This window comes from Dermacentor andersoni, chromosome 1 (genome assembly GCF_023375885.2).
Source record: "Dermacentor andersoni chromosome 1, qqDerAnde1_hic_scaffold, whole genome shotgun sequence".
Classification (NCBI taxonomy): Eukaryota; Metazoa; Arthropoda; class Arachnida; order Ixodida; family Ixodidae; genus Dermacentor; species Dermacentor andersoni.
This window is the reverse complement of record NC_092814.1, coordinates 151,346,226-151,362,092: the sequence shown is the minus strand read 5'-3', so window position 1 is coordinate 151,362,092 and position 15,867 is coordinate 151,346,226. Positions and strand designations below refer to the sequence as shown.

Genomic DNA, 15,867 nt, shown 5'->3' with positions numbered 1-15,867 from the left:
GATGCTTTTCATTATAGTGTCGGTCCACTGCAGGCAACACTATCAGCCATGGGTCTGAGTAGTTACAATAGCGTGGCTGGCTTCGCTTTGTATTGCTGATGCGAAGATATTGTCGACGTGGCATGAAACTATATCTTTCATCAATTCAACAAAATAAATTTTTTCTCATTTAAATTTGATTTTTCCAATTGCCTGGTAATTTGTAAAATTTTGCAGCTGCTTCCTTGTAAGAAAAATTTATTGGTGACTGCACTTATTTGCATAAAAGGTGAAATTTAAACATAGCGAAATTTTGGTACTATATAATGGAGCAAATTGCCAATTTTATCGACTTTGTTATATAGAGGCTTATCTGTACTGCCAAATGAATCAGCGGCGTGTTTTGGTGTTTCTTCTGCAGGTTGTTTCATTTGACCCGCCACATAATTCAATCAATAGAGAGCTATAGCTCAGCGAGCCAGTGGGCTAGCGTAGACGGCAGTGCGCATGCGCGGTACAATATGCACAGTGGCGTCTACGCTGGCCCAGTCGGCCTGCTGGCCTGCTGGCTCGCTGAGCTATTGCTCTCTTATTTTGTTGGTCCCATCAGGATAGAATTAACGGAAGTCAACTGTAAATCTTTCATAGAGGTGAACTACATATATCAGGCACCAGTACATCTATTGGAATATTTCTGTACATTGCGTCACATTTGTTTTGGCTGTTGCATCTGTTCATCATGCTTAGTTCTAAATTTAGGACTGGGTGACTGTATGTTGCTTCTCAGCTTACACATGAGTACTGCAAAAGTGATGATTGCCACTTGTCTGTTGAAACTGCATCTATGTATGTTTTAATGGGAACGTTTATTCTTACATTTGAAATTTATATCACACATTATCCTGTTCACTGTGCTCAGACTTTGTGGCTGTAAATTAGTCACTTATTTGCTCATAGTGTGTGAAAAGAAACTTGAACTTAAACTGTGACAACTTTGTTCTTTTGCAAGGAATAGTGATGCATTCACAGATCTTAACATCAGGGCACCTATTGATAAGCCCTTGGGTTTTCAGGATGTTGTCATGCCTAATGGACCAAGTCAGCAACATTGCAATGAAGGACACCTGCCGAGAAGCCTTGCTGCAGATCCAGTACTTTGTTGCACGTGACTTCAAGTATGTTTTTGCTTTCTGTTCATTTTATATATGAAGGGGTGCCCCTCAAAAAATGAAATTACGTATTTTTCAAAAACTATATATTTATTTTTTCTTGGAAAACAACCTTATCACCTTCAAAGTACTCACCATTATACTTAATACATTTGTCTAATCTGTGAATCCATTCTTGGAAACATTTTTCAAACTTGTTTGTTTCGTTGGCTGATAGCTCCTCTCTCATTTTTTATTCACCTCTTCTTCGCTGTGAAATCGCAGCCCTTTCACAAAAAGTTCCTCTTGCTTTGAGGAAAAAAATTTAAAACATTGCAGTTTTGACATAAGGGCGAAGCAACGAATGTGATAGCAACATGTTAGAATCTTACACGAAGACTCGTAGCTGTACTGGTAGTACGAATTGAAGTGAACGTAAACCAACTAAGTAACACCAAGCTTTTGTGCTAGCTGCCCTCTGTTTGAATCCTGCCATCAGACAATTTCATTTATGTGTATTAATTAAGGCCAATGTCTTTCTTAGTAACTTTATCACCACTTTTCCGTATCGAGTATGTTTCAAACCTCTTTCCTGGGCCGATCTTGGAGGTAGTGCTCAACTGTGCCAATGAAGTTACATAATTTTCAGGTTTGAGCTCTACTCTTTCACACTTTTACTATTTAAATTGAAGATTTGAGATAAAGGGCATGCACTGTAGGTGTTTTTTTTCATGATATTTGTTTGTGGGCTGACATTCTCAAAATTCTGAGTAATTCTGTCAAGAATGTAAGACCTGGTATGAGCAACTTTAGTCATAGAATGGTGTGGCAATATAACCCAGATATACTGCATGTCATATAGCAAGGCATGGCATATAGCATACACATACCTAAATATATACAGAACCTTACGGTGAGTGCGATGTCGACGGCACAAATTTGGACGGAGTGTCCATATAATTTCTGTCGGAATAAAAATGTTGCACGGAACAAGGTCAGGTGATTAAGGGGTGTGGGGCAAAGGAGTTCTGCTATTTTTTTCCAAAAACTGGCGCACTGAAATAGATGGCTGCACGAGTTGGTGCATTGTTGTGGTGGTGAAACCAGTCCCCTGACAGCCACAAATTGGTCCTTTTTTTTTGTCGCACACTGTTGCACAATCTTTTCAGTACAGTGCAGTCCACTTATAGCGATACCGCATATAACGATGAGTCGACTTGAGAGTATCAACTTATGCATTAGGGCTATGAGAAAAAAGCCTGTATATAACAATATGTTATTCACCGCATATCGGATGTAACGATCGAAATTCTGTTTGGGCGGCGTTTTCCATGCAGAATAATCGAGAAATTTGCATTGCCAAGTTCCTCTTAACCGAGACAGTGCAAAATGTTTGCCTACGCGAGTTTGTATCTGCCGCCATTACTGTGCAGCGCGTCCCATCAGTGCGCCGATTGCGAAAGCCACGAAGAGCATCGCAAGTTGGCGCAGCATGCGACATGATGGCACCAGCTGCTTTGCATCTGTATGCGTACGCGTCGCTGGCGAGCGTCTAGAAAAAAAAAAAAATTGGAGAAGCAAACCGCACCTGTGCTCTCTTTCTACAATCTCCCTATCTTCCTCAGCGAGCGCGGAAATGCACCACAGAGACAGCAGTCATTGCGCCGACAAAATGCAAAGATGTGTCGCTTGGGACAAAGCTTCAAATTTTGCAAGACTCACGCAGTTGACGATATCGATGATTCTGAAAACCGCGAGCGCCGCCACGACCATGAAGGTTAGAAGCAGTGACCATGCCGATGAACAGCTTCGCCAACTGCTCTGTGCATGCTTTCTCCAAATGTTTGTGCAGTGCCTGGCTTGAGCAACTTTGTTCATTTATTGCAAACTTTGGGTCACTTGTTGTAATGAATTGGCTGCTTGTTGCAATGGACTATGCTTGTTGCTTGCCACTTGTTGCAACATGCAAAAGTCAATTTCTCCCTGCACCATTATGTTTACTTGGCGGCCACTTTCATATGCAACATAAGATGCGGGAACATTACAGAATGGCGCTGTATCAAATGGGAGCATAATATATTGGAGTCAATGGGATTCAAGTCCCGACCACGAAGACACAACGTAGCTGCAGGGAAAACGCATCTGCGAGGAACCTATCAACGGGGGTTCCACTGTATCACAGCAGGTGTCGAAAACTGTGTCGAAAACAATTCAAAAATTTCGAATTGTGCGAAATTGCAGGCTGCGTTAAACAAAAACAGGAAATTTTCAAGGTTCTCACAGGTGAACACTAAAGTTACCCAAAGAGCATGATGCCCTCAAAAATGCGGAATATAAAAATGCTCCATTCACCTCTGTCGATGTTGAGCACTTGTTTTGATCCTACAAAAGCTTATTGTGAATGAAAAGAGCCACAACCTTGGTCTTCAAAACCTAGAGAAAGTAATAATTTCTTACTGCCATAGGTTTTAAAAAAATGTACAATATTCAATGCTTCTTTTCTTACTGGAACATTTGTTGACTTCAGTTTATTAGCCACAAATTTTAGCTTCTTTCATTAGCCCTTAAATGACTTTCCTTGCGTACTTTGTGTTTTTCATGCCTGCTCCACTTAATGCGATTTAAGGAGGAAAGTTTGACCATTATGTAGACACTACCTGCTCATTATGTCAAAACAGATGTATTAAGGCCAGACCACACATACGCTTGCTGACGCGCTCAAGCTCGCGTCTTCGCGCTTTGCGCCTGCCATGCATCGCAAGGAATGGCAGTTAGCATCTACAAGATATGCGCAACAGCACGCGCTCGCTCGGCTCACTCAGACTCCTTGGCACACGCCACTTCACACTTTGTTATTAACAGTGTTTCAAAATGCTTGAATATCTATAAACATAATCTTTATATCTTTAGAGCTGTTTGATCAGTGGGTGTAAATATATAAACAAATATATATAAATCTGCCTCACAGAGAATTATTTGTACCATGCCGTAGCTGTGTAGCCAGGCGCACTGATGCGAGGCAGCCCGAGCCTGCAATAACAGAAAGGAGCTGTTATTAGGATCACAGTGCGTATGTGTGGTCTGCGCCTTAAATATGTTGGTTGTAGTACGCAAGTTGACAAAAAAGTGGCCTTTCGTGTGCCCATGAAAGCCCTGTGAATCAATGGCTTGCACAACAAGGTTGCTACCTCACAAGTGAATGTCACTTCAGGTTTCTTACCATGAAAATCGGCAAGGGACATTCCATAAAGAAAGGTTGTGGTTTGTGAAGATCCTTATAGTGCCTATTTCAGCCCCTATGGTGCCTAAGGTGAGGCTTTAGGTGCCTGTTTTAGATGCCTAAAAGCCACATTTTTAGTGCTTCAAAATCCGGTCTCTAGTGATTAACTTACTATATTGTTGTGCAGATTGGACCCTGTTTTGTACAAGGAGTGCAGGGCAGATGCAGTGACATACTGCAAAGCCAAGAAGGAATGGCATGATGACCCCACCCGCATGGACCCAGAAAGAGGCCCAATAGTGCTTCCTTGTTTGTACCGTTACGCATACCATCCAGATGACAGCGTTCGGGTAAGTGCACTTTCTTGTTTGTTGTTTTGTTTGTTTGTTTTTCTTTATTTTGAAGAATTTGGCACAAGACATATGCGGGTAAGTGCACTTTCTTGTTTGTTGTTTTGTTTGTTTGTTTTTCTTTATTTTGAAGAATTTGGCACTAGGCATATGAAGAAGGTAAGGATAGTTGTTTGTAGCATTCATGTGACCTACCGTATTTACTCGTATAATGAACGCACTTTTTTTCCCGAAAAACATGCACAAAGTTGGGGGTGCTTTGATTATGCGGGGTAAAATTTTTAGCGTTCTTTTTTTTTCCGCGGCCACCTCTAAAAGAGTTGCAGTTTCGCCCAAAATGCAAACCATCAATTGCAATGGCAAATGTGTACACAGCTATACGAAGTAAGGATAGTAGTTTTATCGGCCATATAAACTTGCAAACATTCGCCTACTAGGTAAATTAATAAACATGGTGTCAGTGCGCACAGGCAAACATGAGCACATCGCACTCAATTACAGTGGCCACTCTCTGCCAAAATGCTGACTTGAGGAAGCGTGGCAGCAGCAGCAAGCGAAGTGACCTGTGTGCTATGTATCGCTTCAACGCAAATTGAGCGGCAAGAACGCAACACGCACACAGGTATGAGCCGCCGTCGCACCTAGACTCGGCCCCTAGCGCAGATTGCTTTCAAGATAGGGTGTGCCGTGGCCATGCAATGCGCAGTTGCTGCCGGAGTAAAACGCCATCCCCCCCCCCCCCCGTCCCCTCTCCCTGGTGCCATGTGCGCGATAGAAGATGATGTGTTTCCTTCCCAATTTGCTCCCTTGCATGCGGGAAATTGAGCCGCGATTGTCGGCGCCCCTCAGCCGTGGTCATGCAATATGCGGTTGCTCAGAGTACAATGCCGACGCCCCCTTTTGCACATCAAAAGACGATGCGTTTCCTCCCCGCTTTCCTCTCTTGCCCGTGCAAGATTGAGCTGTGATCATCGACTTCCCTCACGCAATTTCACTCGCACTTACAGCATGCGGCGTGCTGTGACAATGGCGCCAAAAGTGCACGTGTAGCGTTCATATAACTGCTATTGCAATAAAAGTAAGAGATGCACAATACGCTATGGTGTCCGACACAATCGTACCTGCCGGGTGCCATATCCAATGCCGAATCGTATCCCGTGTCTCCCACTTCACGGCATCAAGTTAAGGGTGCGATCATTATGTGAGAAAAAAAACAACAACACTTGATTGTAAAAGTGGGGGCTGCGTTCATTATGCGAGTAAATACGGCATGTCATTGTGCCACTTCACTTCTTTGTGATTGCAAAATCATCTGTCATCTGTGAAGCAGATGTCAAATATCTGGCAAATAGCTTTAAGCTCCCATCCTTATCACAGGGAACTCGTTGATACCAGAACCCCAGATTCAAATGAATTCAAAGTTTATCACTTCCCATGCATTCTCCCCACTTTCATGATTTTTTTTTTTACAATTCCTAATGAGTGAACATTAAACACTTTCATTCTTAATGCAGCTTGATGTACTGCTTTCAAGTGAAAGCCACACTATTGCATGGATTTTGTAACTTTGCAGACTAGTGGGCGCAAATCATTGGTGCTTTAAAACACTTTGTAACAGTTATGTGCTACGCACCTGACTCTCTTTGTGAAAGCATTGTTTTGTTATTGCGACGAGGTTTATTGTCGCTCACAATGTTGTCGAACGCTATGTACCATATTTACGCGCGTAATGATCGCAGTCGCCTACTGATCGCACCCCTGAATTTTCTCGTCAAAATTTGATTTTTTTCTTTCCAGTGTAATGATCGCACCCTGACCTTGTCGCAGCGATATGTCATATGCGAAGTCTAGCTAATGATGATTGCGCTTACCATCTGTCGAATGCTACGCAAATGACGCTTGTAGACATACGAAGCGGTCTGCACGCACCCAACATTCTTAAGCAGATGTCCCATTTCATTCCTTTCATCACTTTGTGCACTTCCACGAAGAAAAAGAAAGCTACAACCAAATTTGCCTCGGCTTTATTATTTGTAGGCTTCATAATGGTTTTGGTCAACAACAACATAAAGGGTGCCATTCCATTCTCGTCTGTGCTCGTGGGCATGCAACAAATTGCAAGCAGCAATGATAGTGGCCACATTTACACTGACACATTAGAAGGGTACCCTATTCATACGCCGACGCCTGTACCACAGCTGAGATATTCGCCCACCCTTAGTGGAAACATGCCGTGTTCGGATAGCAGTGAAGACAAATGCCGCAATTTCCGCAGCATGCCCACCATGTGTTTCTATGTCACTGGCAGCTAAATGCGCCCATCTCTGTTTCTGTCGCCTCAAAGTGGACATGGCTATGTTATAGCCGCAAACTTGCCGATATTAACGATATTATTCATTACTGATACGGAAGAAGCTGTTTCAATGTGCATAATGTACTCATGAGATAAAAAATAATTGCGTTTGGCACGTTCGGCTTGCTCCACCGGCCGCCATTTTTGTTTTGGTGTACTGCACTGACAGCGGCAGCCGCCTGCTTGTTGACCCGTTGTCATCCCACAGCAAATGCGGGATGAAAAAAAGAAAATGTTCCTTTTCGTGGGAAATTTAACCTGCATAATGATCGCGCCCCTGAAGTACGTCAATTTTTTTTTACAAGAAAGTGCGATCATTATGCGAGTAAATATGGTATATAAAGGTACTGCAAGGGCTGTTCGTCGCATGGGGCTCGCTCGCGATCACGACACGGTCCTTCATCTTCCTCTTCAGTCGGCACATACACAGGGGCACGTCTGCTTCATTACATTATTTATAACAAAGTAATGTCGCGTATATTTCAGGTGTTTCTTATTGTTTATGCATTTAAGGCTATGTATCTTTTGAACTTATAATTATGCATGATAACCAGACTGAAACTGAAAAGTGCGCTCACATTATTTATTGTTTCTGTAATTTCACAGCCAGTTAAAGGCTGCAGAGGATGTCATTTTACATTTAGTTTTTGGGGATGTGTGCACATTTAGTAAATAACTAGCAAAAGTTCTGCATGCATGGCTTCCTGCACGGCTTTCATATTCGTCTAAGCAAGCTTAAAAAATTTTTTCCATTTATTAGTGCTTTTCTGGCACTCAAATGCTGCGCCAGTCTTACTTTATGGTCTACATTTTAATGTAAAACATTTGTTATCAGCATTTGCTTGCTTCGCGAAACAAAAAGAGTAAGCACTGTTGTGTGCACTCCTTGCCATTGCATAGAAAATAGCAATGCAAGACATAACAATCAACATAAATACAATTAAACCTCAATATAACGAAGTAGGTAAAATCAGCACTTTGCCTCGTTATATCGAAATTTCGTTGTATCGAAATTCGACCTTTTATGGGCATAAGTACATAAGCCGATTTAAGTTTTCTTACACGAAAAGGGGCCGCAGAACTTTCCAAATTATTGGGCAGTCGAAAAAAGTACATTTGAATGAGAAAACAATTCATTTTGATGAATTTGGGAGTCTGTGACGAATGATACGGTTTTATGCCACGTCGACGATATCTTCACGTAGGCGGTACGAATTAAGCAAAGCCAGCCACGATTTCGCATGAATTTCACCCCCACAGCTGATAGCGTCGCCCGTGCTAGCATCAACAAAGTACTGTACTTCATAAAGGACTTGGACACTATCATCACAGCATTGAATAACGAGAATCTTGTGTGCAAGATGTTTGAACATTCAACACCACAAGTCACTGCATACCCAATCATTGTATAGTTTACTTCTGTTAATTCGGCTGTAACGGGACTGATAGAATTAGTAGAATTATACGTTGGGTCGAATTAAAAGAAAGAGGACCAGAAAACATTCAAATACACCGCTGCCTTACTTGTTTGCATTTATTTGGTTCTAACATGCCCCCAAAGCTAGCGCACAGTTTTTTTATGTTTAAGTAGAAAACAATGTGCACTCAGATCTGACATGCACCCTATTTTATTGAAGAGAGGAAAAGTTGCCTGTTTCTTGACTCTGGCAATCTGAAGTCAGATGAGACCTGCAGTGTCCACCTTTACAGAGTGGAAATTTATTTATGCTTTATGCCCATCATTGTCAGTCGTAGGCAGCTTCTTATTGCTGACGTTGCAACACAACATGTCATACTTTTTTGCACACTGCTGTATTTGGTAGTCCACATTTTTCCAACCACTCTGCAACCATCGCAAATAAAATGGCGGCCCGCAATTAGAAAACAGCATCGCCAGTTTATCCTGCGACACATTAAAGTCTCTGGCGCACTGGAAACACATGACACAATTCTGTTGCTGCTAGATTAACACGTAAGATAGCTTATATATTGAATTACCATATTTACACGATTGTAAGTCGACCACTTTTTTTAAATTTGAAAGTCTGAAGTTGGGGGGTCTACTTACAATTGAAACCAAAACATGGCCCCGCCAAAAAAGCGAGACCAATGGGAGCTACAGCGTAGTTACAATTTTATGTTTGCTCTATGGCCCTACCCGTATCTTTTCACTATACCGCGTGTTTTTTCGCTTTTCGGAAGGGTTTTTCAACATTTTTGAGAGTTTTACAGTTCATGCAACACTTATGGGGGGGGGGGGGGGTCGATAGTTGATGGAAGCGCCGCTGTTCCCATTTGCGGCGGCATCCTCAGAATGGCGGCGCTTGCGAGGAGTATCGGTAGTTCGTGGAAGAGCAGACACTGCTCGCTGGTTTCTCTTTCTCTGTTGAAATGACGCGTTCCACTTGGCTGCCGACTACGTGCTATTTCTATGCTTCGCCAGTCGTCATGAGTGCTCCAGGCCCACTAATCGTTCGGCACTCGTTCACAGCAGCGTTCAAGAGGGCTGCCATCCTTTACGCCGAAGAAACAAATCACTGCGCAGCGGGCCACAATTTCGATGTTTCTGAACGGGTGGTGCGAGATTGGCGACTGCAGCAAAGCCAAATTTTCACCTGTGATGGCAAGTGAGAAATTTCCCACGTGCCGAAGTCTGGACGCTTTCCGGACCTGTAGGCTAAGCTTGCGGCGTAAGTCGCTGAAATGCGTGATCGGTCCCTGGCAGTGAAGTGCGACATGGTCATGAAACAAGCCCGGACCTTCGCCTTAATTTTAAGGCCCTGCTCCGTCGTGAGTACAACGAGTGGCTGGCGGCAGAATACCGCGAAATTATGCCAACCGGACCTGTCAAAAGAGCCTCCCTGACGGCTGCGTGTGGTTGGGTGCATTCGGCGTGGGCTGCTGTTCCACAAGATGTCGTTGGCGGTCGTTTGCAAAACGTGAAATTTCGCTGGACCACGACGCGCTCTTGGACCGCAGCAACAATGACGATGGCAGCAGTAGTGAAGACCAGTAGTCCAGTGACCATGTCAGCTACTAATAAATTTTCGTTATCGAATGCGCCCTCGGGTATGCTCTTTCTTCTTTTTTTTTCCTGTCACGCGATATGGGGGGGGGTTGACTTACATTCGAGTCGACTTACAATCGTGTAAATATGGTACCTTTTTCTATGCTATTATATCCTGAAAGTGGCATGTCATCATAGCCATCCTACACAAAAACTTGTTCTGCTACCATTTTGTGGTGACAGGGGTCGGCTCTGATAGTAATCAGTTGCCAATATCACGAAAAAAGTTCCGGTTTTGTATCCGATTGTAATGTGCAGGCACAATTTTCAGACCAATTTTATTGGGAAAAAGGAGCGTCCTAAAGGGGCCCTGAACCACTTTTTATCGAAGAGGAGAAATGCATTTGAAGTTAAAATAGGCTATTTCAGAAATACCTTGCTGCAAAAAGTTACTTCAATGCGTTCAGCAGAAGCGGAGTTACAGTCTATGCTCGTTACAACAGACCTGTGTACAACAGACTTTCAGATATAACGGACCATATCTCAACCTTAGTTTGCTCGACCTGTTTTATTAATGTAACGAAGTTCGCTTTTAACGGACTGAGCTACAACGCACTATCGGCTACAGTGGACGAAAATAGCGGCAATTTTTCTCAATATCGGGCGTGTAAAATGGACTTTTGCCATGCCGACACAGGCTGACAACTTACTTGCAAGGGTAAGCTGATGATCGCGGCTCGATATCACAGGCGCGAGGGAGGAAGGCAAGCGCGCCGTCTTCTTTCGCATGTGAGGCACAGGCAGGAGGCGAGGAAGAGGGATTTCTACTCTGGCGGCTACTGTTTATGGCGTGGCTGCTGTATCTTGAAAGTGGTCTGCGATGTGGACAAAGTGAGCGCTCGCTCGCGCATGCGCCGTATCTTGAAAGCGATATGCGATGTCGACAAAGTGCACGCCTGCGCGGGCCTCATCTTCAAAGTGACCTGCGATGTGGTCAAAGTGCATGCGCCGAGTGCCGGTAGCTTTGTCAATAAATATACATAATAACAGTAGGATGAAGCGCACTAATCGAAACACCCTTCTTGATTGACATCAGCTATTGGCCAATAGGAGCCGCATATGGGAATCCGCTTTATTGCGAAATAAAGTGTCAAAGAGAGAGTGAGGAGCAGGCTTTTATTGAAAAGAGAGAGTTTGAGAGAAAGGTGACTTCACACTCTGCTTGCAAGCTCCACGCGCCATTTACGACAGAAAAACTTGGCTGAGATGTTCACAGCAGTGTATGCTATCCGCCGACTATGTCTTTTCACCAAGCCCAAGGGGTGGTTCAGGACCCCTTTAAGATCGAGTAAATATGGTAAATTTTCATTGTGAGCTAGCATTTTTGCATAAACTGACTGCAGGCCAAAAACTAGCATATTTTGGTAGGAGATAATGTGTCTTCAACACATTTACCGTCTCCTAGGAGCTACCAAGACAGATGCTGCAGCCGTTCCAAGTCAAGATCGTGGTCACCATAGGGGTCAGATGTGTATTCTGACCAGTAAAGCTTGAATTATTCACTGTGGGCCAGTTTCAAGACTGAAATAATGAAAGTTTTGCCCATAAAAATGTATGTGTCCTGGCCGAGACCATCAGTTGAAGTCAAATTAACAGAAAAAATAAAATTGACCAAAGTCGAAGTAATGTAAGTCTACTGTATGTGTCAAATTTTGTGTTTCCTGCAGTTCGTTGTAAGGACGTTTTGACTGCAGCCAGGCAGTACAGTCATGAGGTGTAAGGAAGACATTGGCATGATTTTCCACTGAAGACTTGCGCCCATTTGCAACAAATGAGATCTTTAATGGCACTGTTAGTGTTTTCACTACTATTGAATGATATATTATTGAACACGACACATTATAAATACCTACCTTGTTATGTTGCACGTGAATGTATACATGCATTCAGAACATGTGCAGTAAGTGCAGTTGCTCTTACTGCACCCTTCAGACATTGACAAAGAATTGACTGCGGCTTAGCTCAGTTAACCTTGGATATGCAAAGCGAAAGCTTGGTTTAGCCTGGTTAAGTCTTGGTTTCACTTGGTTAATGTTTGATTTAGGTGTAATTATTATACTTAGGTATACAATCATCGTTAAGTCAGGTATGACGGCTGTGCCTAGGTCAGTGGCTAGACACGACTGTGATTAGGCTTGGGTAGACACGCAACGTTTGATGGTGCGACGCCTGTTGTGCCACAGGGAAAGCGCAAGTGCTAGACGTACAAAGAGACGCCGTGAACATGCGGAGCGTCAAAGCACAAATGGACAGGGCGCGAATGCGGTCGCTACATTGATCTTGACGGTGCGACGCTTGTTGCATTCCGGACCCTCTCCAGTGAAGCAGCTCGCCGGGCGTTATCCACAGGGTGGTCAGATGCCGCTTGGCGACAACGGCTCAAAGCCTTCCGCTCCCACGCAACGCCCAGGGAAGTCGACTCAAGCTCGCACTGACTAGGTGAGCACGGCGCTCCTTTTAGCCAGGCACGCGGCTAGTCACGTGGTCAGTCAGTGACCAAGTTGCGGAGAGCACATGCGCCTCCGGCGTGATGTGTTGCCAAGGCTATGGCGCAGCCATGGTCAAATGAAGGTCAGATTGATGACGACGGCAAAACTCGGCTCGATGCGGTTAGTAAAGCTTTCGCTTTAAAAAAGGACACATACTTTTCCACCTGCTCTACCTTTCCTTTTGTCTCTCTCCTTTCCCATATTAATGTGCTTCTGTTTCAGCTATGCAAAGTATAGTAGAGATGATTTTGAACATTAGAACATGGTTTTTTGCTGGAGACATTAGATTCATACAAAGAAATGCCTTCTCTGCCGCCCCCTCCCCCTTCCCTTTTTCTTTCAGCTTTCAAAGCAATGCCTTTATGAAATTCGAAGAGTAATGCGACAACGAGCTGTCTCCATTGATCTACATCCCGAAATTGAGGAGCCATGCATGCCTGACCTGGCTGGCATGTGCAGTGACCACCTGGGACGCGGGGAGGTAATTGCTGCTTACCGTTCAGAGCATTGGCACATAGCTGGTGCTATTTTGGTCACCTTGCTTCTTTATTTTTTAGAGTATAATGAGCCAGAGCGACTGAAACCAGAAAATATAGAAGTGCTTAGTGCTTATGACAATTTTTCTATCTATGATATAGATTACTTGAGGACAGGCCTGACGTTCATTGTCAAGCCAGCCTATTAAAAAAGATGTAGCACAGTCACAACCAATAATTTGGACTCGACGGGAACTGCCAAAAAGTCCAAATAATTGGAAGTCCGAAGTACCGTATTCACCAGAAAATAAGTTAGTTTATTGCACATGTGGTTAAAAAAAACCTTGTCAACACATTGCTGCACGCACATACACTTGCCTGCACCATGGGGCAGTATTCTCGAGCGATCACATTTGCGAGATTTTGTGTGACTTAATGCTGAACACATGGAACTATGCAGCCAACAGCATTCCTATAGGTACGTTCAGTGTTGAGTCACATGAAAACATGCAAATATAATCATATCCATGAAAGTGATTGCTCCAGAATACTGCCCCTGGTTAGTCAGCATTTTGACCATTTTCATGTGGTTGCTACAGACAGACGAAAGTACAGTCAATGCATGTACCGAATCTCCATCTTCTGGTAACATAACAGAATTCAGCCGCACTGTAATAACCGAATAATCACTGGTTTCTTCACAACAGTCATTGTCTGTCATTTCCCTCACTTAACTGCTGCCCTCGTCGGCTCGGGTATCGGGGGTGGAGCTGGCGCCACTTGAAGGTGGTTGATGATGCCAAGCAATGTAGATTCATAATAGCAATCAATGAAGTCCCCCAGGGCTGTCTCACTATTTAAAACAAATAAACAAACACGGGACGTGCGGCCCTTGCAACTCACACAACAAACAGCAAATGCAGCCTTAGAGGCTTGACTTCGCTTGTCCTGTGGTTTGGGCAAGGCCGGTGACTACTGGATCGACTAGGCTGTGTTATAAGTATTGGACGAACATGCTGAACAGGCTATTAGTGTCACAGAAGCCAGGCTTTGTCAGCATTTTAATTGGGAGAGCATGTCGGCAAAGGCCTGTAATATCATCTTGCATCTACAAGGGCTTACTATAATATGTGGAGTATATCAGTTTTTGCATTGTGATTTAGAGCAAGCTTTAATTCTAGCTATGTAGTGAACTTGTATTGTTCATGGTAAGAAGTGGGAGAAGAATGACTCATTCGACTGTTGCGTGTGTCACAGGAGATGCAGTGCCTTCAGGATAATCTGGAAAAACTGAGCAGGGACTGCCGGGCAGCAGTGGCCAACTATACTGAGGAGGAAGCTGAACATCTGGAGCTGAACTACCCACTCTACCACAGCTGCCAGACTGTGCTGAAGGACCTGTGCAGTGTAAGGGCATAGAGTCATAAACAGAGGTGTTGTAAGCTGGGCGGCCTCTATTTAATACATGTACAAAAATTAACCCTTTGAGGGTCGATTTTTTTCGCCATATGCGACCACCCAGGGTAAATTTTTTTTATTGCAAATTTCAATTCTTCTTAGGGACTTATTTCGAAAAAAATTTATCGCAATTTTTCTAGGGTGACCATAAAGTGAGAAAAAAATATTTTACGTTGGTATATATGTACTCTCCATGAATAACAATAAAAAAGGAAATAAACTTATAAGAATTCAAAATTTGATACATTTTTATACACATAGTTGAAGGCCTTGAAATTGCGCACACGAGAATATTTCGCAAGGCTCAAATGTTCCTGCTCTTACAATAACATCTAATATGTACGTCCATAGCGTAATCAAACTGCGAAAGTGCACGCACTCAAGAAGACTGTGTGATTGTGTGCCTGTCAAAAAAGCAGAATGTGTGACAAACTTCCGCTAATCTTCATCTTATCGCCAAACAGAGGCAATTAGCTTTGGCGAGTGTCAAAAAAAAAAAAAAAAAAAAAAGGAAGAAAGCAACGGAAACGCATGCACGACGACACCATCGTTCCTATGCGCACCCCTGTGAGCACTAAACGAGCGAGAAACAAGCGGTCGCCCTTTGAGCGATTAGTAACGAGATAGCCATCAGTTTTGCAAGCGCAAAAAGCCGAAACCACCCGTGTTACAAAACCCAAACCACCGCTTGCGCACCCGCGCGCCAATGTGCGAGCGGTAGTATATAGACGCGCAGGAGCAAACTAGCGCTAAAACAAACCATGCTACGAAAACCGAGAGAGGGAAGCGCGAAAAAAATTCCCTGTATTCCCACATAGTGGCAGCACATGATAGAAAAGAAAAAGTTAGGAAATTGGCGCGCTTTTTAAACGTACAGACGGCGGCAAAAATATACGGCATCGACCATTCTTGGACTTGTTCGCGGTGCCGTATATTTACGTCATTGACCCTCAAAGGGTTAAAGCTGGAAACCAAAGGTGAATAGAACATTCACATTAGGTTTGTTTTTAAAAATATAGTCAAACCATGCTAGTAACAGCCAGAGCAGGTACCTGTGGTGATTGCTTAGTCACTGTCTGCTGCGTGAAATACAAATTTAGTACAAATTCTTTGAACAGATCACCAGATTGTTATGGATTTGGCATTTACTGGCCCTGTGCCTAAGTTTGCTATCAAACCAGCTGTAATTGTTGCATCAGGGTGGTTTAGGAGGCACATATCTCTAAGGCTGACCCTAGAATAGCTTGTTTGATTTTGCAGATGTGCATAGCTCTGATGCTACCAATTTGCTTGTGCAGGTTTGTGTGCATGGTAGCACAAATTATGT

The 15,867-nt window shown here is 43.5% G+C and overlaps 1 protein-coding gene across 2 annotated transcripts in view; it reads left to right on the top strand.

Annotated features, from left to right (window-relative positions):
- The window catches only part of Glg1 (Golgi apparatus protein 1), a 127,466-nt gene that overhangs the window by 51,505 nt on the left and 60,094 nt on the right, over positions 1–15,867 (top strand). For both annotated transcript variants that reach the window (XM_055062163.1, XM_050194356.2), the window contains exons 9-12: positions 1,053–1,154; positions 4,535–4,697; positions 12,950–13,087; positions 14,340–14,489. In XM_055062163.1, coding sequence (XP_054918138.1) covers positions 1,053–1,154; positions 4,535–4,697; positions 12,950–13,087; positions 14,340–14,489 — 553 coding nt within the window. The remainder of the gene's footprint in view (positions 1–1,052; positions 1,155–4,534; positions 4,698–12,949; positions 13,088–14,339; positions 14,490–15,867) is intronic.